The sequence below is a fragment of the Manacus candei genome, unplaced genomic scaffold (assembly GCF_025592945.1).
Source record: "Manacus candei isolate 608988 ecotype Guabito, Panama unplaced genomic scaffold, ASM2559294v1 h1tg000097l, whole genome shotgun sequence".
Taxonomy (NCBI): domain Eukaryota; kingdom Metazoa; phylum Chordata; class Aves; order Passeriformes; family Pipridae; genus Manacus; species Manacus candei.
The window spans coordinates 1,623,524-1,650,259 of NW_026138145.1; the positions used below are offsets into that span (position 1 = coordinate 1,623,524).

Here is a 26,736-nt window from a genome sequence, read left to right on the forward strand (position 1 = left end):
TTAAGGTTGGGAAAGATCTCCAAGATCACTGAGTCCAGCAGTTAGCCCAGCACCGTGTTTATGTTCACCGATAAAACATGTTCCGAAGTACCACATGCATGTGCCTTCTGAACACTTCCAGGGATGGTGACTCCAACACTGCTGTGGGCAGCCTGTTCCAGTCCCTGACCACCCTTTCAGTGAAGAAATTCTTCCTAATATCCAAACTAAATCTGCCCTGGCACAATTTGAGGCCATTTCCTCTCATCCTGTCCCTTGTTCCCTGGGAGCAGAGCCCGACCCCCACCTGGCTCCACTCTCCTGTCGGGGAGTTGGAGAGAGGGAGAAAGTCCCCTTGGGCACCCTTTTCTCCAGGATGAGCCTCCCCAGCTCCCTCAGCTGCCTCTCCTCAGACTTGTGCTCAGACCCTTCCTCAGCTCTGTTCCCTTCTCTGGACTCACTGCAGCCCCTCAATGTCTTTCTTGTCTCGAGGGACCCAAAACTGACCCCAGGATTTGAGGTGAGGCCTCACCAGTGCCCAGTACAGGGGGACAGTCACTGCCCTGGTCCTGCTGCCACACTATTGCTGACACAGGCTGATGACTGAGAGGTTGTATCAAGGATTTGCTTTCAAACACTGCATGTTTTTCTCAGCTCACCAGACAAGACAACCCCACTTGCCACCTTTCAGTTCTAGTCCTGTATTTCATACAAATGAGCTGCTGTTTGGATTTAGCTGCATCATCCTGCTATCTCCTGGTTTTTGGGGAAAAATCATTCCTGCACACAATTATACCACACAGAGCATCTAATGGAGCTTACAGGGAGGTAGTTAGCCCCTTAAATTCCCATTACATTTTATAGGCAGTTTCTGTCTTACAGTGTGCCCATCATTTTGAATCAACATAAGAATTTTCTCTGTCAAACTGCATGTTTTCATATAAAACATACAGATGTGAAGCTGAGAATGGCACCTGGAGAGTGCTCACAGGAAACCTGCAAAGAAAAGTTAATGCAGGTCTTTTGCCCCTGCTGAGAGCAACACAGCTATAAACATTCCCAAAATTTAACAGCTGGAACAGCAGAGAAGAGGGACGTGAACAGAGGCTTTCCTTAGACTGGGTGAAAAAGCAGCCAAGAGAGAACAGGCATCAGATTTTTATCTCTGAAAAACTACTTTGGGACAAGGATTTTAGAAGCTTCTTGTGATTTTTAGCAAGCCAAATCCCAGACACCTGCCAGGATCTAGTGTTGAAGCCACAGATAGCCATCTCCGTGCCTCCAAAGCCTCGAAGGCAGCAGAGCTGAACACCCAAATTGAAAGTGCTGAGGCCACTTATCACAGCTGATCATCACCAAGCTTCATCAATCACCACCAGCCACAGCAGAAAGCTGTGAAAAATGTGATCCCTGTAGCACAACCACTGCAAGGGGGAAGGAAAAGGCTCTTCGTTTGTTTCCTTCTCCTCTCTGGCTCATTCCTACATCTGAAAACAGCTTTTTAACACACCCCCCACCCATCCCAAAATGCCAGCAGCTTGCCTCGCTGCAAGGTGCAGTGCAGAGCACCACTTGGTGGTCACAAGGAGGAAGCTACACTTCCAAAAAAAAAAAATATATCAGAAACTTCACAAATGTGGGATTTCGGGAGCGGAGGCACAACAGGAGCCCGTGGGCAGCCTGTGCATAAGGTTTGGTAGTCTCATAAGATGGAAAACTAAAGTGAGCATCACACAGCTGAATCTCAAGCTGGAGGCTTGTGCTTCACTTGAAAGCCTTTTACAGAAGTCACGTTTTCCCTCCTAAATTGGCACTTTTTGGCCTTTGAAAGGCCTCAGCAGCAGCTTGAAAGAAAACAAACAGGAGAGACTGAACGTAGCAAGGACTGAAAGTGCAAAGCCCAGCAGATTCAGAAGGAATTCAGAGTTTCACGTGCATTTCCAGCCCACTGTGAACTATTTTGTGTGTCATGGAACAGTTCAGGCTGGAAAAGCCCTCTAAGATCATTGAGTCCACTGCCAAGGCCACTACTAACCCATGGCCCCAAGTGCCACATCCACACAGCTTTTAAATCCCTCAGGCATGGTGAGTCCACCATTGCCCTGGGAAGCCTGTTCCAGTGCTTGACAACCTTTCTGTTAAAGACATTTTTCCTACTATCCAATTTAAACCTCTCCTGGTGCAGTTTGAGGCTGTTTCCTCTTATCCTGTGTTTGTCACTTGGGAGAAGAGAATATCACTTCCCTAGTCCTGCTGGCCACACATTGCTGACACAAGCCAGGATGCTGTTGGCCTTCTTGGTCACCTAAGCAGTTTCTGCTGTGAGCCATCCTTGCTCTGTAGCTCTTCAGATGTCACATATAAGCTGATTTTGTTATCCTGTTTGCATGCACTGAATCCATGACGTGCCACATGGATCTATCAAGGAGGGATGGCATCCTGTCTCCTCTCCTGGTGACACCAGGAGACTTCAGCACTGAAACACTAACAGTCTAAGCAGATGTTTGTATTTTCACAGAATCATGGAAAAGTTTGGGTTGGAAGGGATCTTAAAGACCATCCAGTTCCAAACCCCCTGCCATGGGCAGGGACACCTTCCACTAGTCAAGGTTGCTCCAAGCCCCATCCAACCTGGCCTGGAACAGTTCCAGGGATGGGGGATTTTCTACTGCAAGAATAGCCAATGGTAGTTAAAGTCTCATCTCCAAAAGTGAAGCAATCCAAAATCTGCCACTCTCTGACAGACTAAATAACCACTGGTTTCAATGACATAGGCTCTGCTCTGCCTGTATGGCAACAGGAAAGCAAAACACTCCTAAGAAATTCAGCACCTCCCTGCTTTGACAATGGACCAAGCCAAGAAAGATGCAGGCAGCAGGAATCCCAGGGAAAATCAGATTCCCACTTCACACATCAAAAGATTTTATTTTGAAGGACTCGACAACCTTGTAACAGGCATTCAAAATTTCCGGTTTGGAGAAGTGATAAGAGAACAGCAAGAAAACAAGTCTCAGAAAAAAACAGCAAATTTTTAGCAGAGTTTTTGGGCTGTCCCAGCTTTATTAGCAGTCACCAGAAACAGCCACCATTGGCCTTTATCATGGGACTCTGAACAGATCCACGAGCAACACTGGTGATATCCACAGGATGGGGTTTGCTATTGCAGGGTGGCAAAAGCTCCCCCTGTGCTTGTTTCAAAGACAGGTCTTTCACTACAAAACTGTACATATCTGTGATGACTTCTGTGGCTCAGCAAAGAGAACTGAGACCACATCACACCTCCTTCCTGAGGCATTTCACAGACCCAGTGGGGACCTACGACCAGCAGGGTCTGCAGCAGTTGGACAACAACCAGCAACCTCAAGTAAAAGCCTCAGACTCCATTTTTTGGGGTGTCATTGCTTGAAATGAGCTGCAGCTGAAGCCACTCTGGTCATAACCTTGCTGAAGGCAACAGAGTTACACCAGGGCCTCTGTCTGCAGTTGAATAAACTTTCACTGAAGAAGGATGTTTCTATCTTTAGATATTTCCTATTTATGTTTGCAAACACTTTTATTCCTCAGAAGATTCGAGAAACCATCATTTGTCAGGTTTAGTGCACAAGAGAAATATCTTGCTGTGCCCTGAGCAGCGAGAGACTCTCAGCAAAAGGTGATATATTTGCTCACAGGCACAAACTGAATTCAAATTGCAACCAAAAAAAAAAAAAAAAAAAAAAAGAAAGACCTAAAAGGTTAAAACCTGCAGTTGTCATTTTCTCTGTCCTTTCCCCTCCCAGCCCAGGTTGCTCACATCAAACTCAGAGGGCAATTGGCATTGGAATGGGCTGCCCAGGGAAGTGGTGGATTCTCCGTCCCTGGAGATTTTTAAGGTAAGACTGGATGTGGCATCAGTGCCATGGTCTAGCTACCACAGCAGTAATGGATCAAGGGTTGGACTTGATGATCTCGGAGGTCCCTTCCAACCCAGCTGATTCTATGATGTCTAAATGATACCACAGTTTTGTTATGATCCATGGGAGTTTAAGCTGTGATTTCATAGATGCTCAGTGCTGCAGGGTCACCCATGTATGCTAATAACAAGTGTGTAAATATATAAATAATAATGTGGAAATAGCCACAGGATTAGGGATGGGAGTCTATGACCACCTTCTCTAGGAAGAGAGCCTCCACCAAATGTTTTCCTTGGTTCATTTTCTGCGTTGCTTTTGTGATCACAGCAGACTGTCAAGGCAGGGAGGCCTTTCTAGGACAACTCTCTTTTATTATTAATCTGCTGCTTTCACATGATCAGTAACAATGTCATCATCCAAGGGCTCCAAAACGCTGCCAACAACAACCAGTGACAGGCTGGAAGAAGGTAGCTGCTGGAACGTGGACGAGCTCTCCTGGTGCACAGGCTGCTGTGGTGGTTGAAGATTCCCAAGCAAGCAGCAGGCACAGAAACTATGTAAAATGATCAGGGAAAAACCTCCCTAGTGATGAGCTCAGCTAAGCACAGTCATGTTCACTGTCTGGGGTATTTGTGGCCCATGTTGCACAAATGTTGTTTTAAATGCTTTGCTCTGGGAGGGGCATCAAATCAAGCATGGCCTTCCATGGGAAGTATCAGCATCCAGGCTATTGTACAGACACAGGGAAAGGAACTACTGGGAAGAATGTATCTGTTGGATGGGATCCTACCACACAAAGCAAGGTAATATAACCCTACCCAGAGAAGTTTCAAGAGAAGAGGAAACAACCTGTCACAGAATCACAGAATCACTTAGGTTGGAAAAGCCCTCTAAGATCATTGAGTTCAACCATTCCCCCAGCACTGCCAAGCCCATCACTAACCCATGGCCCCAAGTGCCACATCTACACATCCTTTAAATCCCTCCAGGAACGGTGATTTCACCACCAACCTGGGCAGCCTGTGCCAGTGCCGGACAACCCTTCTGATGAAGAAATTTTTCCTAATATCCAATTCCCTGGTGGAACTTGAGGCTGTTTCCTCTTGTCCAAAGCTTTTCTGTGACAGAAGGAAATCCTTGCTCCCCTGGCAGCAGAGCTGAGCTGATGCTGGTTTAGGAGCTTTTCCCTGCCAAAGCCCAAGAGCTGCAGAAGCTGCTCTCCAGCAGAAGGCTCTTTGACATTGCACAAGTATGAGAGATTTGGAATCTGATCCTAACCTACTTCCCCCCAAACCTGAGGGGAATCACACTTGCTTTTCACAGTTCTGGCTCACTGCTTGTCACAGGATATCTGAGGCACTAAGGACTTTTTGGGGGAAGCAAAAGGAAAACAAAGGTAAAAGATACTCCAGCAGGGACCACGGGTCTGCTTCTGTATTAAGATCAGAAACAATTATTCTCACAATCACAGAATGGTTTGGGTTGGAAGGGACCTGAAAGATCATCTCTTTCCAACACCCTGCATGGGCAGGGACACCTTCCACTAGACCAGGTTGCTCCAAGCCCCTCCAGCCTGGTCTTGTACACTCCCAGGGGTAGATCATCCACAGCTTCTTTGGGCAACCTGTGCCAGGGCTTCACCATCCTCACAGGGAAGAGTTTCTTCCTAAAAGAAGAACAAGCTGCATTTCCAGCACCATTCACCTCAAAACTGTTTTCACACTGAGCCAGGATGGAGAGTTAGTTTAGGAACACATGACTATTTTAAATGGAGAAAAAAATGGAATGCTGCAGAACACACTGCATGGACTGTGACAGAGTTTGCTGCAGAACAGCTCTTCTAAGCCAGGTTGTGCAGGAGTTGAACTAACCAGGATAAAAACCAAGACAAGAATAAGGTAATTTATGAAGTGAGAGCAGTCAAATCAGTCCAGATTTAATGACCACAACCTGTAAGGGGACAGGGCAGAACAAGACAGATGAAGGCAGACACAGAGCTTACTTCTGTCAACAAAATGCTTTCCCACAGACAAAAGAGCTGTAGGCATAACATGTTTTTTCCAATCAAAAAAAAAAGAAGTCCCAGCAGAGACATTAATTCCATTTCCATTGGAAAAGGCTCTCTGACTGTGTCTCTCCAGAAGCATCCAATTCAACCACCCTGCCTGGAAACAACCAACAGCCCAAGAGTCAAGAAGACATTTGATTTAAGCTTCATATTCTAGAAAAGCCCAGCATGGATCATCACAGATGATGCAGATTTGGGGGTGGATCTCTTGTTATGGGCAACAGTCTGTGGAATACCAAGGTTTTAGCTCAAGTCCTATCAGAAGCCAAAGGGAAGATGATGTGAGTCCACTCAGCTCACTTCTAGCCTGAGTTCTTGCTTCTTTCCAAGTGCTTGATCACCCTCCTACAGCATCCCTGGTCCCAAAGCTTCCCAGAGAAGCTCCAAGAGCAACACCATACCCCACATTCCAAGGGACTCCAGCCATGAGCAACTCCAGAAAAAAAACACTCCTTGCAGAGACTCACTGTCACATCCCTGCTTATCTGAATCCACCTCCCTGGAGCCAGGAGGTTGTACTGCTTAATCCTCAGATTAAAACTAACAGAAACTCATTAAAAACTTTCACCCACACAGCCCAATTACCTTTCAATAGCAACCGTGGGGGATTTCTGTTGGTTTTGTTTGAGCTTGAAGGCAAGCATGGGAAAGCTACAACATTAAAAAAAGATATCTAAGTGAACTTTAATTTTTTAGACAAATGAGAAGTCAGATACACTTAAAAATTCAAGCATAACCTGGACAGAACAGGAACCAAGGTGTGTCAGACTAAGAAATGTCATCTAACCTGCTTGAGGTAGAACAGTGCCAGAATAGCACAAAGAACAGGCTGAGAGAGCAGGATTTGCTCAGAATGGAGAAGGGAAGGTTCCAGAGAGATCTTAGAGCCCCTTCCAGTGCCTAAAGGGGCTACAAGAGAGCTGGAGAGGGATTTTGGACAAGGGCCTGGAGGGACAGGACAAGGGGTAACAGAGAGCAGGATTAGATTAGATTTTAGGAAGAGATTCTTGGCTGTGAGGGTGGTGAGGCCCTGGCACAGGTTGCCCAGAGAAGCTGTGGCTGCCCCATCCCTGGAAATGTTCAAGGCCATGTTGGACAGGGCTCAGAACAACTTGGGATAGTAGAATGTGTCCCTGCCCAGGGCAGGGGGGCTGGAACAAGATGGTCTTTAAGGTCCTTTCCAACCCAAACCGTTCTATTATTCTACTCAGAGGAGATTCCTTCCCCTCCCATCAACCAAGAGTGAACCAGCTGGGCAGACCCATGTCCCTTCCCAAACATGCTTTAAACCACTCCAAGGGATTCTCCAGGAGGGGCTGTTGAAGACCAGAAAGCAGAGCAGAAAGGGTGTTTGAGAGATGAAGCCCTGGAGAGCATCCCTTGGCACAGTCAGGCCCTGAGTGATCCTGTGGTTTGGGTTTCATCAGAGGTGCCAGGGCCTCTGAGGCAGAGCAGGGTGACCATGCTCAGCCCAGCACAGCAGCTGCACACAGCTGGAGTTCCCTCCCTCCTCTTCTTCCCTGTGAGCCTTTAATTAGCCCAACACCCTCTTAGCTGTTCACCCCTAAGCTCCCAACTCATTAAGGGCCTGATCACCCTCCACACCCCTCCCTCCTCAGCTCACAGAGGGACTTCAGAAAACAAAATAAGTCACCACCACATTTAGCAGGAGAGAAGGCATCTTTGGTCAAACACTCACAGGAGAAGAAAGAAAGAAAGAACAGCTTAGGTTTGATGCAAAATTGTCACACTTTTTTTTTTTTTTTTTACCATTTTCTGCTATAAAGGAGAATGAGGGATGAACCACCACCTACTGTGAGGAAGATAGAGGTCAACTTCCACCAGAGAGAGAGAGCAGTTCCTACTGCAGTAGTAGCAATAAACAAGAGGGAAGACAAAAGTGTGTACAGAAAACATTTAATAATTCATGCTGCATGTGCTTTGTTTTAAATCTTCCATTCCCTGCCAATTTAGGTGATATCCAAAGAGGTGGAAAGAAATTATAATATCAGGCTAGTTAACCATGCTGGGTTAAGTGCCTGTTTTATTTACACCTCTGCATCCTAATTTAAATTTTTAACAGGGTTGCAGAGATTTAATGAGGCAGATCTTAATCCATACAGTCAGGGTCCAAATAACAGTCCCCTTCAGAGCCTCAACTTCCAGCAAAAACAGTCTTCTTATTCAAAAAAAAAAAAAAGTTCCTTTTACTGTGACACAGCTCAGAAGAAAAATGTAAGGGGGATTTATAAATTTATGTAAATGGCTACAAGCTCTGAAATACTTTCTGAAAAATGGTAACCACTGTCTTTAATTCTGAAGTACAACACAGCTCAGATGACTGGGTGTGAGAAGAACAAGGTGCAGGGGAAGCAGGGGAAAGAGGCAGAGAGTGGAAAAAAGGACTAGGAGAACTTTTTTTACCAGAACTGGCTAAGCTACAGCTTCCTTGGAAGGGTAAACTTGAGTACACAGGTCAGCAAAGAGCGATAGGAACTGTTAAAACCCAAAGACAAGTGGATATTTTTAAAATCTCATGAAAATGTCGAGGTCACGAAGTCTAAAGCTTCACCCTGGCACTGCTCTGGAACAGCCTTTAGCACAGCAGATGAAGCCAACACAGCCAAGGGTCAGAGAAGAGGTGCCCCATAACTGCAGGATGCTGGATTTCTGATCCCCAGGGCAGTGCCAGCCATGTCCCAGCATCCCTGAGGGGCTTCTCCACAGCCAAATGCTGCATCAGGTGGGGACACACCAGCCAACCAGGCAGACATCTGACACTGTCCTTTCAACCCCTCTATCCTAAAGATCAGTGTTTGGCTGGAGATCAGGAAGAATTTCTTCACTGAAAGGGTGGTCAAGCACTGGAACAGGTTGCCCAAGGAGCTGCTGGAGTGACTGTCCCTGGAGACCTTCAAGAAACAACTGAGTGTGGCCTTTGTGCTCTGGTCTAGTTGACATGGTGATGTTGGGTCAGAGGTCAGGCTCCATGATCTTGGAGGAATTTTCCAGCCTAAACTGTTCTGTGACAGACAAAATAGTTCACAGTGGGCTGTAAATGCACATGAAACTCCAAAAACTCTGCCAGCTGCCTGTTGAGAGCCAGCCTGATTAACTGGAAACACTCCACATTCAAGAGCTACGTGGTTAAATCTCCTCCTCTAGAGTAACTGAATTTAAGTCTCCTGGATTCAGTTACTGACTGTTCCCAACACCATAAGAGAGGCAGAGTATCTCCTGCTTTTATCAAAGCTCTCTAAGCACCCTCCACACCCAGTAGCCCACCAGACACCTGAACTGTGCAAGAAGCTCACCCCCAGCAGCAGCTTAAACATGTGCCATCCCTGGAAGTGTCTAGGGGAAGGTGTCCCTGCCCATGGCAGGGGGGTTGGAACAAGGTGGTTTTTTAAGGTCCCTTCCAACCCAAGCCATTCTGTGATTCCAGGATTCTTTGCTGTCAGGCAGGGTGGTGGCTCACAAGAGCACCAAACCTGTCCTTGTCTGTCAGTGCAGACTGACAGACCCACCCTCAGCAACAGGCCCCACAGTGGTGCTGTGATCCCAGCTGTGATGGGTGAGTGATCCATCACCCTTGGCAACTGCCTAGTTTAGGTTAACTGCTGGTTTAAGGTTAGCACTCAAGGATAACAAGGCCCTCAAGGCTGTCATGGAGAATGTGTTAACCAACCTGCTGAGCCTCAGCTCATCCCTGGGTCACATCCCAGCTGGAACAGTTACAGGAGCTACTTGAGCACCAGCTGAAAGGAGCCGGATTCTGTTGTGCTCCACCCATAAGGTTTCAACTAAAAACTGCAAGGATGTTGCAGAAGAGGGAACATGGCAGGTGACCCACCTCTTCAGAGAGTTATACCTGCCCAGTGCTGCCATGCTGAGGGTGTGCAGCCACCTCTGCCAACACCTACAGCAGAGGAATCAAGTCCAAAAGGAATGTAATTTCTTTCTGAAGTGTGTTGAGAAGTTTACACGCTGGTCTTAAGTAGGCAAGTTGAACCAGAGAAAGCTGCAGTGCTCAACTTGTTAGAGAGACATACAAATTCTAGGCACAGAAACAAAATATATAATCAGTTCTCCCAGACAAGTAAAGCCTTATCCTCTGCTGTGTCCTGTCCCCATATCCTGTAATCCCTTTATAGGATTTCTCTGACTAGGAAGGGCAAGTAGAACCAGTCTCACCACAGAGTCAAGGCAGGAGGATGTTTGTTAACCAGCTCATCTCCCCAGAGTCCACTGGAGAGGAGAATAAGTTCATCTAGACATATTTTCAAAGCATCTCAACCTGCCTGTGCAATTTGATTTTTAAAACAATTTTGCATCCAAGCCAGGCAGGTGAATATTCCAATGCAATTAAACCACAGGCAGTTTGGCACAGATGGTCCCCAAGAAACAGAGCAGCAGGGGGTTACATTTAATGATGAGCCAGGCCCTCAGTGAGGCAAGTCAGCAAGACCCCCCTAAAGGCAGCAGAGCTCACTCAGCTCCTTGCACTTCTTCCAACAGTGAGCAAGGCACAGCCTCTCCCAAGAGGGCCAAGATCCCTCATTAGGGAGCCAAGCACATGCCTGGAACAGCATCCCCCAAAAGCCTGAGCACCCTGGGCTGGAGCTCAGTGCAGCTTTACAGGAATGCACTCCCAAACATCTTGGATCTGGCAGCATTTGGATATTCTGAGGGCAAACACTAGGAACTGTAATTTTGGGAACCATGCTTCCAAATGCCACTCCACCATGAGGATGTGGCACCCCCTCATTGCCATTATACAAAGAGGTGTTAGAAAGCAAAGTTGCAGCTCAAAAAAAAAAAAAAGCCTCCTCTTCATGCTTAATGGGGGCAGTAGGATCCCCAGGCAGAAAAAGCTTTTCCCCAAGTGGTAATTGTTCCATTTTAAAGGATGTGGATTGGTGATCCCCAGCACCAGAGAAAATTCTGGCTCACTGCACCAAGGTCTAGGTTGAGCAGAAGAGATTTAGACCACAAAAGCTGTGCCAGCTGCCAAATCCCCACAGCACAGAGAGCACCATGTCCCTTGGCTGACAGGCCCCTGCAGAGCCAGACCCCAGAGCCAAGAAACCCACAGCCTTCCAACTGAATCATCATCTAGGAGAGTTGGTTCCAGCTACAGCCCACATTTGCCTTTAGAGGAACCCAGAAGGAATCCAAGAAAGTTGCATCAGTCCTATATTGGAGCAGAAAGATTTTTTTTAAATGCCTGTGCAGAAAGTCTCATTAAATAGAGAGAGACCAATGCTCAGCTGAAGCAGAAATCCCTCTTATCTTCCCCTGCAGAAACCCAGGCTTCTAAAGGAGATCCCAGAGGGCTATAAAACATTTTAGCCTCCTGATTCATGCTGCCCTTGCTAAGCAGAGCCTGAAAGATCAGGTTTTCCCCACACACACCCACCCTTCCTTCCCCTGCTGCCACTCTCCCATCAGCACCACATCCTTGCCTTGCCAGATACATGCAAGATTCATCCTGGCAAGGGAAAAGTGCTGCAGTTGGAGTCACAGAAAGCTCAGGGCAGGATTCAAAGTAGGCAGCAAGTGCCTTGTAAAGGCAATGGGGAGGACTACCAGCTTCTGCTGCCCTCCAAACTTAACAGGAGTGAGAGTTATTGCTTCCTGCAGAGGAAAGATGCTGATGAGCTCTTGTCTATGGCACCCCACCTCTACTCAGAGGAGAAATACCATCTGGCAGTGCCACCCCTGGAGGGCTGCCAACCTTTGCAGTAAAATACGAAGGCAAGAGAAGGTCAAGATAAAGGAAGGGGAGCAGACACAGGCAGAAAGATTAATTCCTGCCAGGTGGTATCAGTCCAGACACTGGAGTACAAAACTGGATGGATGAGCAAGCAGAGAGGAGTTCAAGTAGGAGAAAGAGCAAGAAACAATTCTCTGCAGGAAAACTGTGGGTGAGCTGAACTGGTACCAGATCAGAGCTGCAGAGCAGCTCCAGAGCAGCACCTACTTCACCTCAGCATCTCTGGGTGGGTGTTACCTGGTCCAGAGGCTCTGCAGTGGATGCACACTCCAGCATTACAGGTGTGCAGAGCCAGATTCTACTGCAATAGCACTGCTGCTCCCTATCCAAGGGAAAATCCCATCCCTCCCACCACAGCCACTGGAATTCCAGGTATCCTCCATGACACTGTTCACTGCTTGCTTCCTGCACCTCCCAGGGGAGGACAGGTTGTTCAACAACTTTATTGGGCACAATTAGACATGCACATGGCAGTGTGTCAAGCAGACAAACTGGGGGCTCAGTGTCAGGGCAGGGGAGCCCCTGCACAGGCAGCTGCCTGACCCTTTTCCTCAGGGGTACCTTCCGACTCCAGGCGGTCCAGCCCGTAGGTCACGGCCGTGCTGATCCTCCGCGCAGAGGGAAGGGCTGTTCTCCTGGCAGAGGAGGCCATGGATGCTGGAGTGACCAGGACCACAGTTCTGCTGGATGGTTCCTCTGTCTGTCCAGATGGGGTAGAAGGCATCCCACCAGGAGCTGGGACAGCCTTCTCACTGATGACCACGATCCCATCCGTGAGATCTACAGAGGACAGGAGACAGCAGCAATATTTAAAAACCTACCATTTAGGAACAAACTCCTCAATGAAAACTTAACTCTGACTGGAAGTTATTAAGCTTGTGCTTCCTTCAAGATGTGACTCTGCTGTAATGAAACTTTCTCCTCAAGGACAGTCAGCACAGGAGGTTCCCCTTAATGAGGGAGGGAACCCCCAAAGAAAGTTTTAATTCCGTTGCTTTGAGGACACCAGTTGATATCTCAACCAAGTGACAGATCTAATTGTTTATTGCAAAGATAAAAGTCAGTTGAATCTATAATTAAACCCCAGAAGCAAATTAATTAGTGGAAACTGCCAGAAGAACCTTCTCCCTCCCACAAAGGGACCTTAAATTAAGAGATACAATGCAGAAAGGTTTTGTTGGTGTTTTTTTTTTTCCTTTCAAGGCCCTGCAATATAAGAGCTGCCCAGCAGCAGTTTCATTACAGTGGTCCCTACTGCTACAGAAGCACACTCCAGCCTGGAGCCAGCCTTGTGCTGAGGGATCCCTTGTTACACCCCTGTCAGGAAGACAGGCTCCTCCATGTACCTGCTGAGGTGACACAGAGCCAGCAGGCAGCAGCCTGATGAACACGACTGCCCAAAGCATTCCTGTATGAGCTACAACTTGACAAGAACTCACCACTCCTCAGCAGAAGGGAATATCAATGCAGGCTTCCACACCCAAGGGCTTGCCAGACTCCAAGAAGAAGGTGTCTTTCCCCCCCCACACACTGCTCCTGTGTTACCCCAATGAAACATTTTCATCCTTTGGACTGAGCACCAGCAGTCTGTGACTGCCTTGGGCTCCAGGAGTAAGAGCTCCCCCTCCATAAATAAAAAATGGCTTAAGTGTCTAAAGCTAAAAGGTAGCTTGCTAGCAAGGATAGACAGGGTTTTGTATGGTTAGGGGCAATTTTTTTTTAATTGCCTCCACTTATTTGGGGCAAAAAAACCCCATACTGGCAAATATCAAAGTGGTGGATCTCACAGCATGGGCAGAAAGCAGTGGCAGCCCAGGGCTAGAGGAGGCCTGCAGAAGGTTAGAGCAAAAAAGTCACTTAGAATAAGGATGCTGATACTAGTTTCAGATGTCCCCTCCCACCTCATGTGGAAATGAGTCCTTGAAGCAGAATCTTACCTTCAACATCCAGAGTGTTCACTGCAGAGGAAGCACCAGTTGCCACCAGCACCTCGGTGGCACTGGGAGCAGTCAGCATCTGGGTGTCTTCCCCACTGTTCTCCTGGGGAAAGCTTGCAGCTCCTGTTCCCTGGGTAGCACCAGGCACCACTGCCACAACTGACAGACCAGCATCAGCCTCCTGGGCAACTGTTGTCACCTCCTGAGCAACACCTACAGCGAGAACACGTGTCAGGACCAACTCACAGGACACGTGACGGCAACAGAGGACACATCTGAAGGAATATAACTCAGTGATTAACAATTCCAGGGCCACAGTGCCAGAAGCAGGTCCAGCCAAGTCTCATCAGGGTGGCTTTGAGTGACCAGCCCTCACAGCTCTGAGACTTGAGCTTTGCAGAAGTGTTTATTTTTGTTGCACCAGTCTTATTGACAGACAGTGTTGTTTTCCCGTCATCTGGGAAGCAGCAGAGATGGAACCTGCTGACAGGTCAAGTGCTTACAAATTAATCTAGAAGTTAATCAGTCAGGTTTCAGCACCAGGCTGCAATTAGCCTCTCTTCTTTTACAGCAAAAACTAGGTCTTTTGGATGCAGTAAAGGGAAACAGTCCTTCTGCCTCTGTAGCCTGGGAGGGAAGATTAAAGATGCCCAGCAATTACAAAGTCCTAAGCCCCAGCTCATATTTCCTCACCAGCCTAGAAAGATCTGACTGCCCAACACCTCACTGGGCTTTTTTTTTTTAGCATTTCCCTGTATTTTAAACCTTTGCCTTTATATTTTAGGTGGTGAGCAGAAACACTGCCACGAGGCTGAAGGTGCCACCTCTGCAGGTCCATGCAGGACAGGGTGGCCTGCAGAAGGTTGTCCAGGAGGAAGATTCCTGCCTGGTGACAGAGTTGGCACAAGCACTGGGCAGCCAGAGCTTGGCCACAGCTTCACTCCAGGGTAGGGAGACAACACCAGGAGCTTCTGTTACACAGGACAGCAGCTCTCTGGACAGGCCTTTAGAACTGAGTGTTCTTGTAAAGTCATTTAAGATGTCAGGTACTCTGAGGCTACTGGAACAACTCACTTATTCCTGGATTTAGGAAGCATTTACAGCTATCCATTGTCTCTGCATCTTCTGCACTGACTGCAAGTGAGACCCAAGTGATCCCAGATGCTACTTAATTTAACCCCCCAGGAATTATTTGCAGAGCTTCAGCGTGAGCTAGTGCAAGGGTACTTTGGTTCTTATCAAAAGGATTCCTGGGGGAGTGTTTTCTCCCCTGAAATAAAGTGTTTAACCAGGGGGCCAGAGGCTGGGGTCCCACCCTACCCACAGAAGGGGCAGAAACAGAGGGTTATTGAGTGACAATTTACCCAGCTCTAGTCAAGGCAAGATGCCTACAACCAGACTACAGCTGTCCCTACTCAAGCACCAAAACCAAAGAACATTAACAAGGAAGTTTTTCAATTAGCAAGTCTCCACTGATGAGACTCCAGCTCTGCAGTCCATACCCAAATATTCCATGTCCCTCAGCCCCAGGCTCAGCTGCCACAGCCTTTCCAGTCTCAGCTTTCCTATTTGTTCCTACAACCACCCTCCCAGCTTGAGGAGCAGAAGGAGTAGCTCAACTCAGCTGCTTCACTCACAGACAGGACAGGGGACCACCCAACTGTGCACAGGGAATCATGTATAGAAACAGCCAAGGTTCTGCAGTGTATTATGGATAGGAACTACCCATTTAGGCTCTTACCCCTACACAAAGCCCCACAGCCTTTCCTGAGGGGAAAGATACACCCTCTCTATTGCAGGTATCAAGGTCACACCTTTTCCCACTCTTAATTCCCTGAAAGGAAGCATAGACTCCCAAGAGCCCCCCTCCTAAACCTACACTTAGAGGCAAGTGTCTGTAACAAGCAAGTTTTACCTTCCCATGAGCTTTCCAGAGTAGGGGAGAGCTCAGGCTGAGTCTCTGCCCCCACAGCAGCCTCTGACTGTGATGGCAGAATGCTTTTCTCCTCCTCTGCTGTGACTGCACTTGTGTTTTCCAGCGAGTCCAGATCAGCCATGTCTCCATACGTCACATTCCCAGCGTGGGAAGCACCACTGCTGCCTGTGGAAGTTGCTGGCAGCTCCTCTCCTTGTGCTGGCACTGTGCAGTTGGTCTCCTCAGCAAGCTCAGGCTCTGGTGGAGGGGATGGCAGTGCTCTTGTTGCATCCTCTTCTTCTCCCACACCTCCCTGTGGGGTCTGGGATGGTTTTGTCGTCGCCAGGTCCTCTGTCACCTCCTCATGAGACATGCTTCCCCCTTGACTGATGTCCCCCAGCTTTGTGTCATCCCAGTCAGGTGGCACAGTGTCCGCAGGGTGGATGGTGACAGTGCCAGCTGTGGTGGGCAGCTCTCCTGGTGTGACCCCTGTCCCTGCTTCTGGGGGAAGGGAGGCCTCGGTCACCACGAGGGGACGTTCGGCAGCCACAGACACTGGTGGAGCCAGGGATTTCAGAGGGCTCCCTGTGCGGGGTCTCAGCATTCCCACCTCAGGGGTCACACCAGGAGCCGGGGGAGTTGGGATAACAAGGTGGTCACTCGCTGTTTCCCAGCTGGGAGAGCTGGGGCTCAGCGTGGGCTGGGGCACAGCTGAGGGGTGTGAGCTGCTCTCTGCCTCCTCCTGCTCCTCCACAGTTGTCCCAGGAAGGGGGGGGGTTGCTGAGGGGCTGGCAGAGCTGTGCTCCACTGCCACACTACCCTCTGTGGTGACCTCGCTGATGGGGCCACCCACAGACTCCTCCTGGTCAGGGGGGCTCAGCGTGGTCACAGCTGTGGTCAGCATGGCCTTGAGGGCATCATCCTCATCCAGCTCTGACTCCGTGGGACCAAGCTCCTCCCCACTCACAGCAGCCACTGCCCCAGCAGAGGTGTGGTCACCCAGGCCTTGGGTGCTGGGGCTGACATGGCTGGGGCTCACAGGGAGCATTTCTTCTGCAGTGGAAGCTTCATTCAAGGGTGTCCCAGACGGCTCTGCTGACACTCCACATGGCTCTTCAGAAACTGTCTGCTCAGAAGGGCCCAAGGTATTTTTCAAGTCCACCATGCCAATCCTTTCATCTTCCAGCCCATTCCCTGCCCAGGGGCCATGCTGGATCTTGGTCGTGTCCCCCTCCTCCAGAGGCTGAGATGCAAGGCATGGCAGGCTGGAGGACAAGAGCAGGATGCTGCAGGTGACCACAAAGATGTTAAATCCTACTGATCTCCCCATGGCTGAGAAGAGATGTGACCAGAAGCCTGCAAGGCTGACAAATCCAGAGTGCAAGGCCTGGAAAGGCAAAAGGAAACCAAGATTACATATACTCCCATAACCACCCACTGACCCAGGGCCTTAAATAACTGGGTGACAAGTGTCGAGAATTGGCCAGTTGTGAGCAGACACCTCCTATATATCCCAAGCAATTAGTTCCTGCATCTGTTTTATGGTTCTTAGTCTACTCTATCTGAAGATGACAGGCAAAACCAAACCTTGATCTGAAGCCCAAGACAGACCTTGCCTAGCTCTCATCCCAGCAATAGAGTGCTATGCTCCACCCAGCAGGCATCAGACTTGTAAGCAATGGTGAGGATCAACTTGTGTGTCCTTTTTCAAGTCCAAAAATTATGTTTGTCAGGGCCATGAAGTCCAGGCTTGTTATGGCCCTGACACAGGAGGAAACCAAGGAACTTGCACAGAGAACAAAATGGGTCTCTAAAGCACAACTCAGGACTGGAGCCACCACAAGAGGCTTTAGGGCTGCACCAGTGCCAGGTCCTGTCTGAGGCCCTTGACCCCACAGAGGAAACCACAGCCCAGAACAGCAGCACTGCTGCATTAGCACAGTGCCTGTGCTGCACTGCACCATGGAGGCACTTCCAAAAAGTTTCATGTCTATAATCACTGTGCAAGTCAAGAGTTTCCAGGAGAGCACTGAACCAGGATCCCAGCAGTGATCCAGCCAGCTGACAGCCTGCTCTTGGCAGGCTCTGCTGCCTCCACTCACACAGCTCCAGCAGCAGGACAGACAGACCAGGCCTGCTTCCAGACACCTCCCTCAGGCAGGTGCCCCTCAGTCCTGGGCTTGCTGCACCAAGCAGAGACCATCCCAGCCATGGTCCCACTCATCCCATGCAGGACAGATGGTCACACCAGTCTCAGGCACACAGCAGGCAACCCTCCATCACACAGCAGAGCTGGTGTGGTCCCTCCTCCTCCTTCCAGCTCCTGGAGGCAGCTTGTCAATAATAAAGCCCTACTGCAAGAAGCCTCCAACCATCAACAGCTTCCCTTGCTTTCTCTAGTACGTTCTTCCAGTCCTGCATCCAAATCTCGGGGCCCCAACATGAGGAACATTGACCTGTTAGAATGAGCCCAGAGAAGAGTCACTAAGATGATCACAGAGCTGGAGCACCTCTCCTATGGAGATAGGCTGAGGAAGTTGGGGCTGTAGAAGAGAAGGGTCTGGGGAAACCTTAGAGCACCTTCTGGTGCCTAAAGGGGTTCCAGGAGAGCTGGAGAGGGACTTTGGACAAGGGGGAATGACCTTAAGCTGAAGGAGGGTAGGTTTAGATCAAACATTAGAAATAAGTCCTTGCCTGTGAGGGGAGGGTGGTGAGGCCCTGGCATAGGTTGCCCAGAGAAGCTGTGGCTGCCCCATCCCTGGAGTGTTCAAGGCCAGGCTGGACAGGGCTTGGAGCAACCTGGGATAGTGGAAGGTGTCCCTGCCCATGGAATAAGATGATTTTATAACTCACAAGTGAACTGCAGGAATAAACAAATATTATTCGGGAAAGTTGCTGGGGTTGTCAGTCGCCTCTCAGCCTTCCAAAGAAGAGTAAACATTACCCTGTGCAGTCCTGCTCAAGGGCACCAGGATGGGTCCCCCAGCTTGCCACACTCCTCACTTCCCCCTCCAAACAGATTGTAGACAAGTATCACTTGCATTTGCACACACAGAGTGCAGCAACACAGCTCAGAGTCAACCACTGCAGGCTCCAGCATCTGGCTGAGCCCTCAGGGCACACTGAGTCACTTTTTCCACTCTCCCTGCAGCCCTGGCCCAGCATTTTGAGCTGCTGGACTAATTCTCCATCACAGGCCACACACATGCACCAGGTGCTCAGGGACAAGCAGAAGCCACCAAAAGCTGTTTACCAGCACAGACACCTTCCACTTTATTTTTAGCATCTTCTTCCTCTGAAAGATGGGTGGCCACCCATCTTCGTCCTCTATCCTTCCTGCCAAAAATAGCTGAAAACTGACAATATTTAGCTCTTCTTTCACACTAATTCTTTATAGATTTTGTAATTAAAAAGCACTAAGGGTATATTACACAAGTTAAACTGTTAGGGCCCAACTACAGGCATCTGCCTTGCCATGCTGCTGAATATAAATCATGTTCACCTCACAGCTCTTTAGCAAATGCCTGTTAAGATCAGACATATTGAAACATCAAGAAGTTGGGGGTTTTTTTCTATTTCAAAAAGAGTTTGGCCCTAAATACAGTTTCTCAAGAAGTCAGGAGTCTTTAGGCTGCACAAATGCTTTCAGCAGTGGTTAAACCTAAACAGAACTCCAGCTGCACTTGAAAAACAGCCACAGCATTTCTCTTGCAGTCACACACGTTATGCATATGTATATACACATCTGTATAGATAATTAGTAGGTTTGCAGCTCCAGGTTTTCCAACAGCCCAAGACATTCAGGAGGTGGTTAGCAGAAGAACTAAAACGTTAATCTCTTTTCAAGAAGCTCACTCCATCTTTACTAGAATCAGAAGTGTCAGTGGATAAGAGGGAAAGCTGCTCCCTAAACCACTGGCTTTTAGACATCCATTAATTAAAATGTAAAGAGCCCTGTTAAGAGCCGTTCCTCCTTCTGGCTAGTAGATATGTGGGCAGTCAGTACCAGCCTGATACAATAATTCCTGCAGTCCTTCAGGCAGCCTCATATTATTTCTCTCAGTCTGAAAAGCACTTTTGGCCATAATCCTACATTTCTACGGGGAAAAAAAAAATAATATTGGAGAGTTATTTGCTCAGGAAATCCACAACAAGTGGATCTAAGCTAACCTAAACCTTTACATTCAGCGAAAGCAGGAGCTTGCTGCAGGATAATGGCACAGGTTCACACTTCAAAGAAGATTAGTCAGAGCTTAAGATCTACTTAGCTTTAGGAAGAGGCTGGATTAAGCAGTGTATGAACAGCAGTGACCTGGCTATCTCCTTAAGCAGAGTTTGACACCTTGCTGCAGCACTTCCACTCAATGCAGGCTCCAGCAGGTATCTGGCTGCAGAGCACTTTGTTACTCAAGCATCATTGAGTTATACATTTATCCTCCCATCTGGCTATTTTTATAGTCAGCCTGCTCTCCAGCCTTAGCCAAGCACTAAAAGCAGGCTGGAGCACACTGCCCTGACCGAGCACCCCCTCTGTACTAAGCTCAAACTTTTTTGTTACCAGCCTGGAGCTGGTAACTCAATATTTCATGCCCCAGGAACTCCTTGTCCCCAGATTTCACCTGGCATCCCACAAGCAGAAGCCCTGGAGGGCAGCTGCCAAGCTCTCGGTGGAAAAACTAATCCTTGCTTCCAATAGGAAGCACACACTGAGGGAGAGAGGCAGTGCCAGCTACTTCCCCTGCACTTAATAACAACAAATCCCAGGAGATGCAGTTCCCCCAGCTGCAAAGGCAGCACGACTGCAGGCAGCCAGGGAGCTTTATCTTTAGCAGGGAAAATAATAAGTTTTCTTTTAACACCTGGTAGGCTGGAAAGAAACACAAAGGACTGCCAGGCTGGAAACAGGGGCCAAAATTCCATCAGAAACGAAATAAGAACTATTTACTACTGTGGGCAAGTCAGGAAGCTGAGGGACAATAAATATAAATTGGTCACCAGCTGAAGCAGCCCTGCACACTCAGTTGGATCTTTCTGAACCAGGCTGCTTCCCTGCTTCACACAATTAGCACTTGCACTACCTATTAAATCATTAACCCCTCTGTGAATTCTAGAGACTTGTCTGAGATCAGCTCTTGGGGAGCCACACAAAAGCCAGCTCAGAAGGAACCCCCAGCCTGTTATGGTCACTCCAGCAGCACAGGTTTGCAGGGGACCAGCACAGAGCAGATCTCTCTCCTTCAATACCTGCTCCTTGCATGGACCAGTGGTTTGTAGGCACACACTGCAGAGGGTTAAACTCTCCCCCTCTGTCCCAGCTGTGTGTAGCTACTCACTCAGAGGGCTTTTCAGACTTTCACCCTGTCAAGTCTACTTAACTAAACCCCTCCCCCCCCAAAAAAAAAAAAAAAAAACCACATTTACTGTTATTTTCTGCCTTTGGTAAGTTTTGGCCGTGTTTTCCCCTGAGTTGTTGAAACAGAAGGAAAACAAACAAACAAAAAAGCCTCAAGTTTTTAACTGACTGAATTATAGCCCTATTCCAGCAATCCCTTTCCCACACTGGGAAGGTGAAGTGGCTGCATGCATCATAAAGCAGAGTGCAGGAGATGAACAGGTCAGCCCCAGACAAATCCCTGTCTTGCCTTGGAACAGAGCTTCTCACGCCTCCAAGCACGAGCTCGGTGCCAGCTCTGCCTGGGTGTGCTCAGCTCCACAATTCACCTGACAATCGACAAGGGAACCGGACAAAAAAAAAACCACCACAGATCTTTTCATGTGAAGATTTAGCAAAACGTACAACTCCAGCAACTGCCAGCCACCAATGCTACGTTACACAGTGCTAATGTATGCAACCCAAGCCTCATTACTTGTGCTGAATACAAAAGCCAGCAGATAATACACTGCAGAGCTCCAACTCCTACTTTCGCACAAAAGCCCAGAAAAATGCCTTGATTTCATCCTGCATTGTGTCCCTGCCCAGTTCAACCGAGTGAATTGGGAGGGCTGATGCCCTCGCAGCACATACTTTAGATAAACAGACTCCACCAAATAAGGCACCTCCAAGAGCTCAGCGAAATCCCAACAGTGACACAACTCAACACCAACACAAAGTCAGGTGAGAAAAATTATGTCAAGACAAGCACGCATCAGAGGGGCACATCCTCCCCTACCCTTGAGGGCTGATCCTTACAAGCAAACAAATGAGATATTAATATTCTGTAAGACCAGCTTCCCACCAGTCCTAGTGAGGCACCTTAATACATAATACATCACCTCCACTTCCAGCCTCGGCATTCCAGCAGTAGTTCTTTGTGGAGCCAGAGACATGACATGTTTTAGGCATTATTCCCCCAACCGCGGAGCCGATCCCTCGCTTTGTTCAGAGCAGCACACAGACCACCTATGGAAATCCCTCCTCGGATTTGTAAGTAAAAAGCTGCATAGTTCCCCGTGCCTTCTGACCCGTGCCAGGTCCCCGGCACCACAGAAGTCGAAGGTCTACCAAATTCCTGAGGGATTAAGACCGGGAGGAGGAAGGGGGGCTTAAGAATGAGGCCAAAGGGTGCAGCGATTTTCAAGCAGCAGGATAGAAACGCTGCTCTCCAGCCGGCCTGGGAGCAGAGGGATAACACTCAGATTCCAATCAGCAAGAAACACTCCGGAATTTCAGTGCCTCACCTAAACAGAGAGAGCAACACCTCACAGGAGAGCTGGAGGCTCATGAATCTCTGCAGGTAAAGATTTAAGAGCAGATTAGATACACCTTGTCAGGCCCTTTTAGCTTGGGTAGGACCTGCGTGGGATCCAGGGAGTGGGATCAGGGCTAGCTCAAGGCTCCATGACACCCAGCACGCCTGCTTGCGGGGCACAGATCCATCTCCCCGTCCTCCTCAGTCACATCTCCAGCTGAGTTTACAGCCCCAGAAGCGCATCCTTTCCCTACACAGTAAGAGATCCAGGGGGAACAACCTCCCCGGGATCCCTCCAGCCCAGGCCCGCAGCAGGACGGAGGGACAGCAGCGGTCACCCCTAAACCACCCCGGGGAGAAAACACACACACCCAAGCCCACAAAGATTTTCCGAGGGAGCCCACCGGGACCCCCATCCCGGCAGGACGACGCCACCCCCCCCGCTCCCGCTCTCCCTTTTCCCCCCCCTATTCCCATCCCCCGGGGCTGCAGGGACCAGCCGCTCGCCGGGAACAAAGAGCCGCGCCGAGGATGCGCTGCCCCGCGGGCAGCCGAGCATCGCCCGGGAAACAATAAAAACCAATTAAAAAAAAAAAAAAACAACGAGCGAACGCGGGGCGATGCCGCCCCGGGGGTGGGATGCTGGTTGCGTTCGGGGGGGTGTGCGTGCGTGTCCCGGCCTCACCTGGGTCCCGGCGGTTCCCCGGCGCCGCTGCCCCAGCCCCGCGGCCGCACGGGCGGAGCGCAGCCCGGCCCACCCGGCGGGCGGTGTCGGGGGCTGTGCCGGGCTGGTCCGCCCCGCCCGACCGCCGGCCCCCGCCTGCCCACGGTGGGCTCCGTGCTCCCCACGGCCCGCAGCACCCGGGGGAGGCCGCCCGCAGCCCGCTTTTACGGTTACTTTTCCCACTGACTTTGGAGCATCCAAGCCCTCAGCCCCCCCCCCCCCCCTCCACCCCGCATCCAACTCTTCCTCGCAGCCTGACCCGGCGGGTTCCCCCCTCTCTTTGCTTGCGAGGAGCTGTGAAAACAAGGCCTGCAGCACCCTTAGTAGTTTTCCATCTATTAGAGATTCTCCTCCAGTGTTTTCGGCTGCAGAGGTCACCTTCCCCCAACACTCCCTCTGCACAGGAGAAAGTCTTCTTAAATAACATCCCACACATGAATTAGGAGAGCTTAATTCAGTTATTCAGTTTCCTTTTTTTTTTTTGTTGCTTTGTTCTAAGCACCAAGGAGAAAGAAAAGTAAACAATTTTACTAGTGTTTTCCTCCTCCCACCTGTGTTTTTCCCCAGCCAGAAACCCTCTAACAACAGGAAAAGAAAACCTTTACACCATCAGGTCCTGGCTCACACATCAACTCACTTTGTCAAAGAGCAGCTCAGCAATTCATACCTTGACTGCAAAACTCACAAAAATAGACCAGCTAAGCTTCCTCTTGCTTCACCCAAGCCTGGTGTCAGAGGCACCACGAGGTCTCAGCACCACACACAGGGTTTTATAGGGCAGTGACTCATTCAGAGCGGGGCTGCAGCAGGTGCAAAGCGTTTGTGGTGGGCAGGGACAGGTGAGAAGAGACCAAAAATAACAAACTTTCATTAAGGTGAGATTTTGGGGGTGGAATTGCTCAAAGGGAATAGAAGAAAGGTATAGGAGAGGTGACTCGAAATCTTGGCTTTGTTATGAACATGCTCTGCCACAGGAAGCAAATCAGTGAATCCTCCAGTTAAAATAAAACGCTACAAAATAAACTGCCTTTCCCCCCCCCCTCCCCCAAACAAAGGGAGATGTAACCTGCTGGTACGTGTCACTCAGCTCTTTAAACAAACAACATAATTGATCAAAGAAAATGAGATATTCCTCCTCAGGAAATTGTTCATTATTTTTTCTGTTTGCTCTGCTACTAGAAACAACATTTTATATTAGTGGTTTGCTCTCTGTGCTAAACACACTCCAAGGTTTTACCTCTTCAATTTTAGAGAAACGGTGTGTTTTCTGCTGGATTTCAACCAAACTGGATCCAGCCCAATTCATTTGATTGTAGCATTGTGCATCCAATATTAAAAGTTTCAAAAGACAGATTTGTTGCGGGTCAGGGCAGTTTTTTTCCGGGTAATATTGCTAAGCTCTGCATGAGATGAAAATAAAGTGTCAAAGTGCCTGTATCAGCAGTAAAGACAATCACTGGCAAAAGGCATAAGAAAGAACTTCAGAGTTAGGTTTGATGGAGCAAATAGTCAGAAAAAATGTTGGGAAAAGTCACTTCTGGCTTTGCCTCTGTGAGTTGTAAAATCTGAGGAAATTATTCATTAATCAATATTTTTAGTGCTGCACCAGCTTTTGAAATTAAATACAAATATGTGAAAAGAAAGGATGTTTACTCTCTCCTCTAAGGGAGACGGTGCAGGGGGGAAGGAAGAACTAAGAGCTGCATTTTTGGGGCCATTTTGAACACCCTTGACTCCTGAATTAGGGACCCTTAAAACTCTCAGCAGGTTCAGCTTCTGTTCTGGCCGTTTCATTTTGGCCAAGGACTCCGGCTGAGCAGAGGGAATGGAGGTGCCACTTCTGCAGTTAATGGTGCAGCCAGATTGTGCAGGAAACCAAAATCAGTGAGGGCTTATTTTCTATGCAACTGGATGTTGTGGCGAGTCAGGGATTGATTCCCAAGCTGCTCAGTCATCCATGTGCAAGGAGAGGGGCAGGATAACAGGGACATCTCCCACCAGAAACCAGAGCCCTGGGCAGTGAGTCCACCAGGCTCGAGCCAGAGGCTTGGCTCCAGCAGCTCCACCATTCACCCCAAACAGCTGACCTGGCATCCACATTTTCTAGTGGAAGACGTCCCTGCCCATGGCAGGGGATTTGGAATGAAATGATCTCTAAGGTCCCCTCCAAGCCAAACCAGTCCATGATTCCATGATACTGTTTTCAACCCCTTTTCTATCTAACCTTTAAAATTAACAGAAAAGTTATTTAAAATGTAAAGCATGTGTAAGGGATGCTCTACTGTTCTCTAAGGGTGCAGAGCACTTAAAAGACTGGAGAGGTTTTCACTTCCCCCTTGACTCTGAACCCAGATGGGCATCGTGTCTTCTCAAGGTTATATATCTCACTGATAATCACTGTAACCAAAATAGCTGGTTATCTGTGTTTTTTCCCTGCCTAAAATTGCATATTCCCCGTACGCTGCAAGTTTCCCTACCCCGCATAACCTGCCAAAATCAGAGGCTTCTGCGTTATCAACAAAAATATCTGCAGACTTAAAAAAGGAGGTGTGATGGAAGAAGCAGAAATCAGAAATTGCCAGAGAGCACTCTTTTGTTATTCATTTCTATGGTTTAGTAATTGGAAATACTGATTTTTAACTCAGATCTGTGGCCAGAGAGTATATAAGTAACCAAGCAAAACTGGCCCATGGCAAGTTAAGAAACATCCATTCCTTTCCCTTCTTACCCTGGCTCTGATTTGAGATATTTCTGTGCAATCCTCTGTTGGTCTTGTCCTTCAAGATCTCTCACCTCAGGTGAATTCAGAGACTAAATTCAGATGGTTTATTCTTCCATGCGGGTAGTGTAGCTGGGAAAGAGTTGGAATCATGTCCCATTCCCAGCTCTGCCTCATTAGAAGACTTTCAAAACTGAGCTTCACCACTCTCTGCCTCTACTTCCCCTTCTGTAAAATGGAAATAACCCAATTTTTGTAAGATTCCCTTCTAAAATCTGTGTATTATTATAACAGGAGACTGTTGTGCAAAGTAATAATACATCAGCTTTCCTTTAAAGGTGATAATCCTGTCACACCCTTATTGCACAAACCAAAAAGTTTGTCCTAATTAAGAGACTGGGTCACATAAAAGTTTATATGAAGGCACATTTTGTCTGTATAAATTTACCTAAACAATCATCCTGACATCAGAATGTTGCACCTTATGCTGCTACTCCTGGCACCTGTGCTGAGATGTATCAGCTCTCCTAAGTATGTCAGGACATGCCACAGAAGGTAAAGGCAATTTTAAAATAGTTACCGTTAATTTTGCTGCTGGATAACTTTCCCAAAGTGAATATTTGGGACATCCAGCACACAAATCAGTGCACATCCCCATCACACCATTCACCTTTACACCAGCTGGTAGCATCTGTTTCAAGGGGCCTGCTCTTCCCACCGAAGAGCAGTCACTGCAATGGAGTAGCATTGAGGCTAATTCAGGGGAAGTGAGAGCAGCACTGAGAGGAAAATTTGTTCAAAACAAGTCCACTTTGAAAAAGGTATCAGGGAGTTTGTGGCCAAGGACTTATTTCAAATATAATCATGTTATGGATGAACAGATTTCTTTTTCCTGCAACTGCAAACTCAATAAATTCCATCTACAATTAAATCTCAATCAGGAGAATCAACCTGGATTCCTTTCTTCCAAGTTCCTCACTGCTAGCACTAAGAGGAAAGCTGGGCAAGGCCAAGAGATGCCAGTACAGCCTCACTG

The 26,736-nt window shown here is 48.4% G+C and overlaps 1 protein-coding gene across 2 annotated transcripts in view; it reads right to left on the reverse strand.

Moving 5' to 3' along the window:
• The window catches only part of ARMH4 (armadillo like helical domain containing 4), a 64,688-nt gene extending 41,441 nt beyond the window's left edge, over window positions 1-23,247 (reverse strand). The window contains exons 1-4 of one of the 2 annotated variants that reach the window (XM_051768797.1): window positions 22,943-23,247; window positions 15,569-16,955; window positions 13,654-13,866; window positions 12,278-12,496 (exon numbers count right to left, since the gene is read on the reverse strand). In XM_051768797.1, the coding sequence (XP_051624757.1) occupies window positions 12,278-12,496; window positions 13,654-13,866; window positions 15,569-16,898 (1,762 nt within the window). In that variant the 5' untranslated portion in view covers window positions 16,899-16,955; window positions 22,943-23,247. The remainder of the gene's footprint in view (window positions 1-12,277; window positions 12,497-13,653; window positions 13,867-15,568; window positions 16,956-22,942) is intronic. The other variant, XM_051768796.1, reaches the window with a different exon arrangement.
• Between the last annotated feature and the right edge of the window lie 3,489 nt (window positions 23,248-26,736).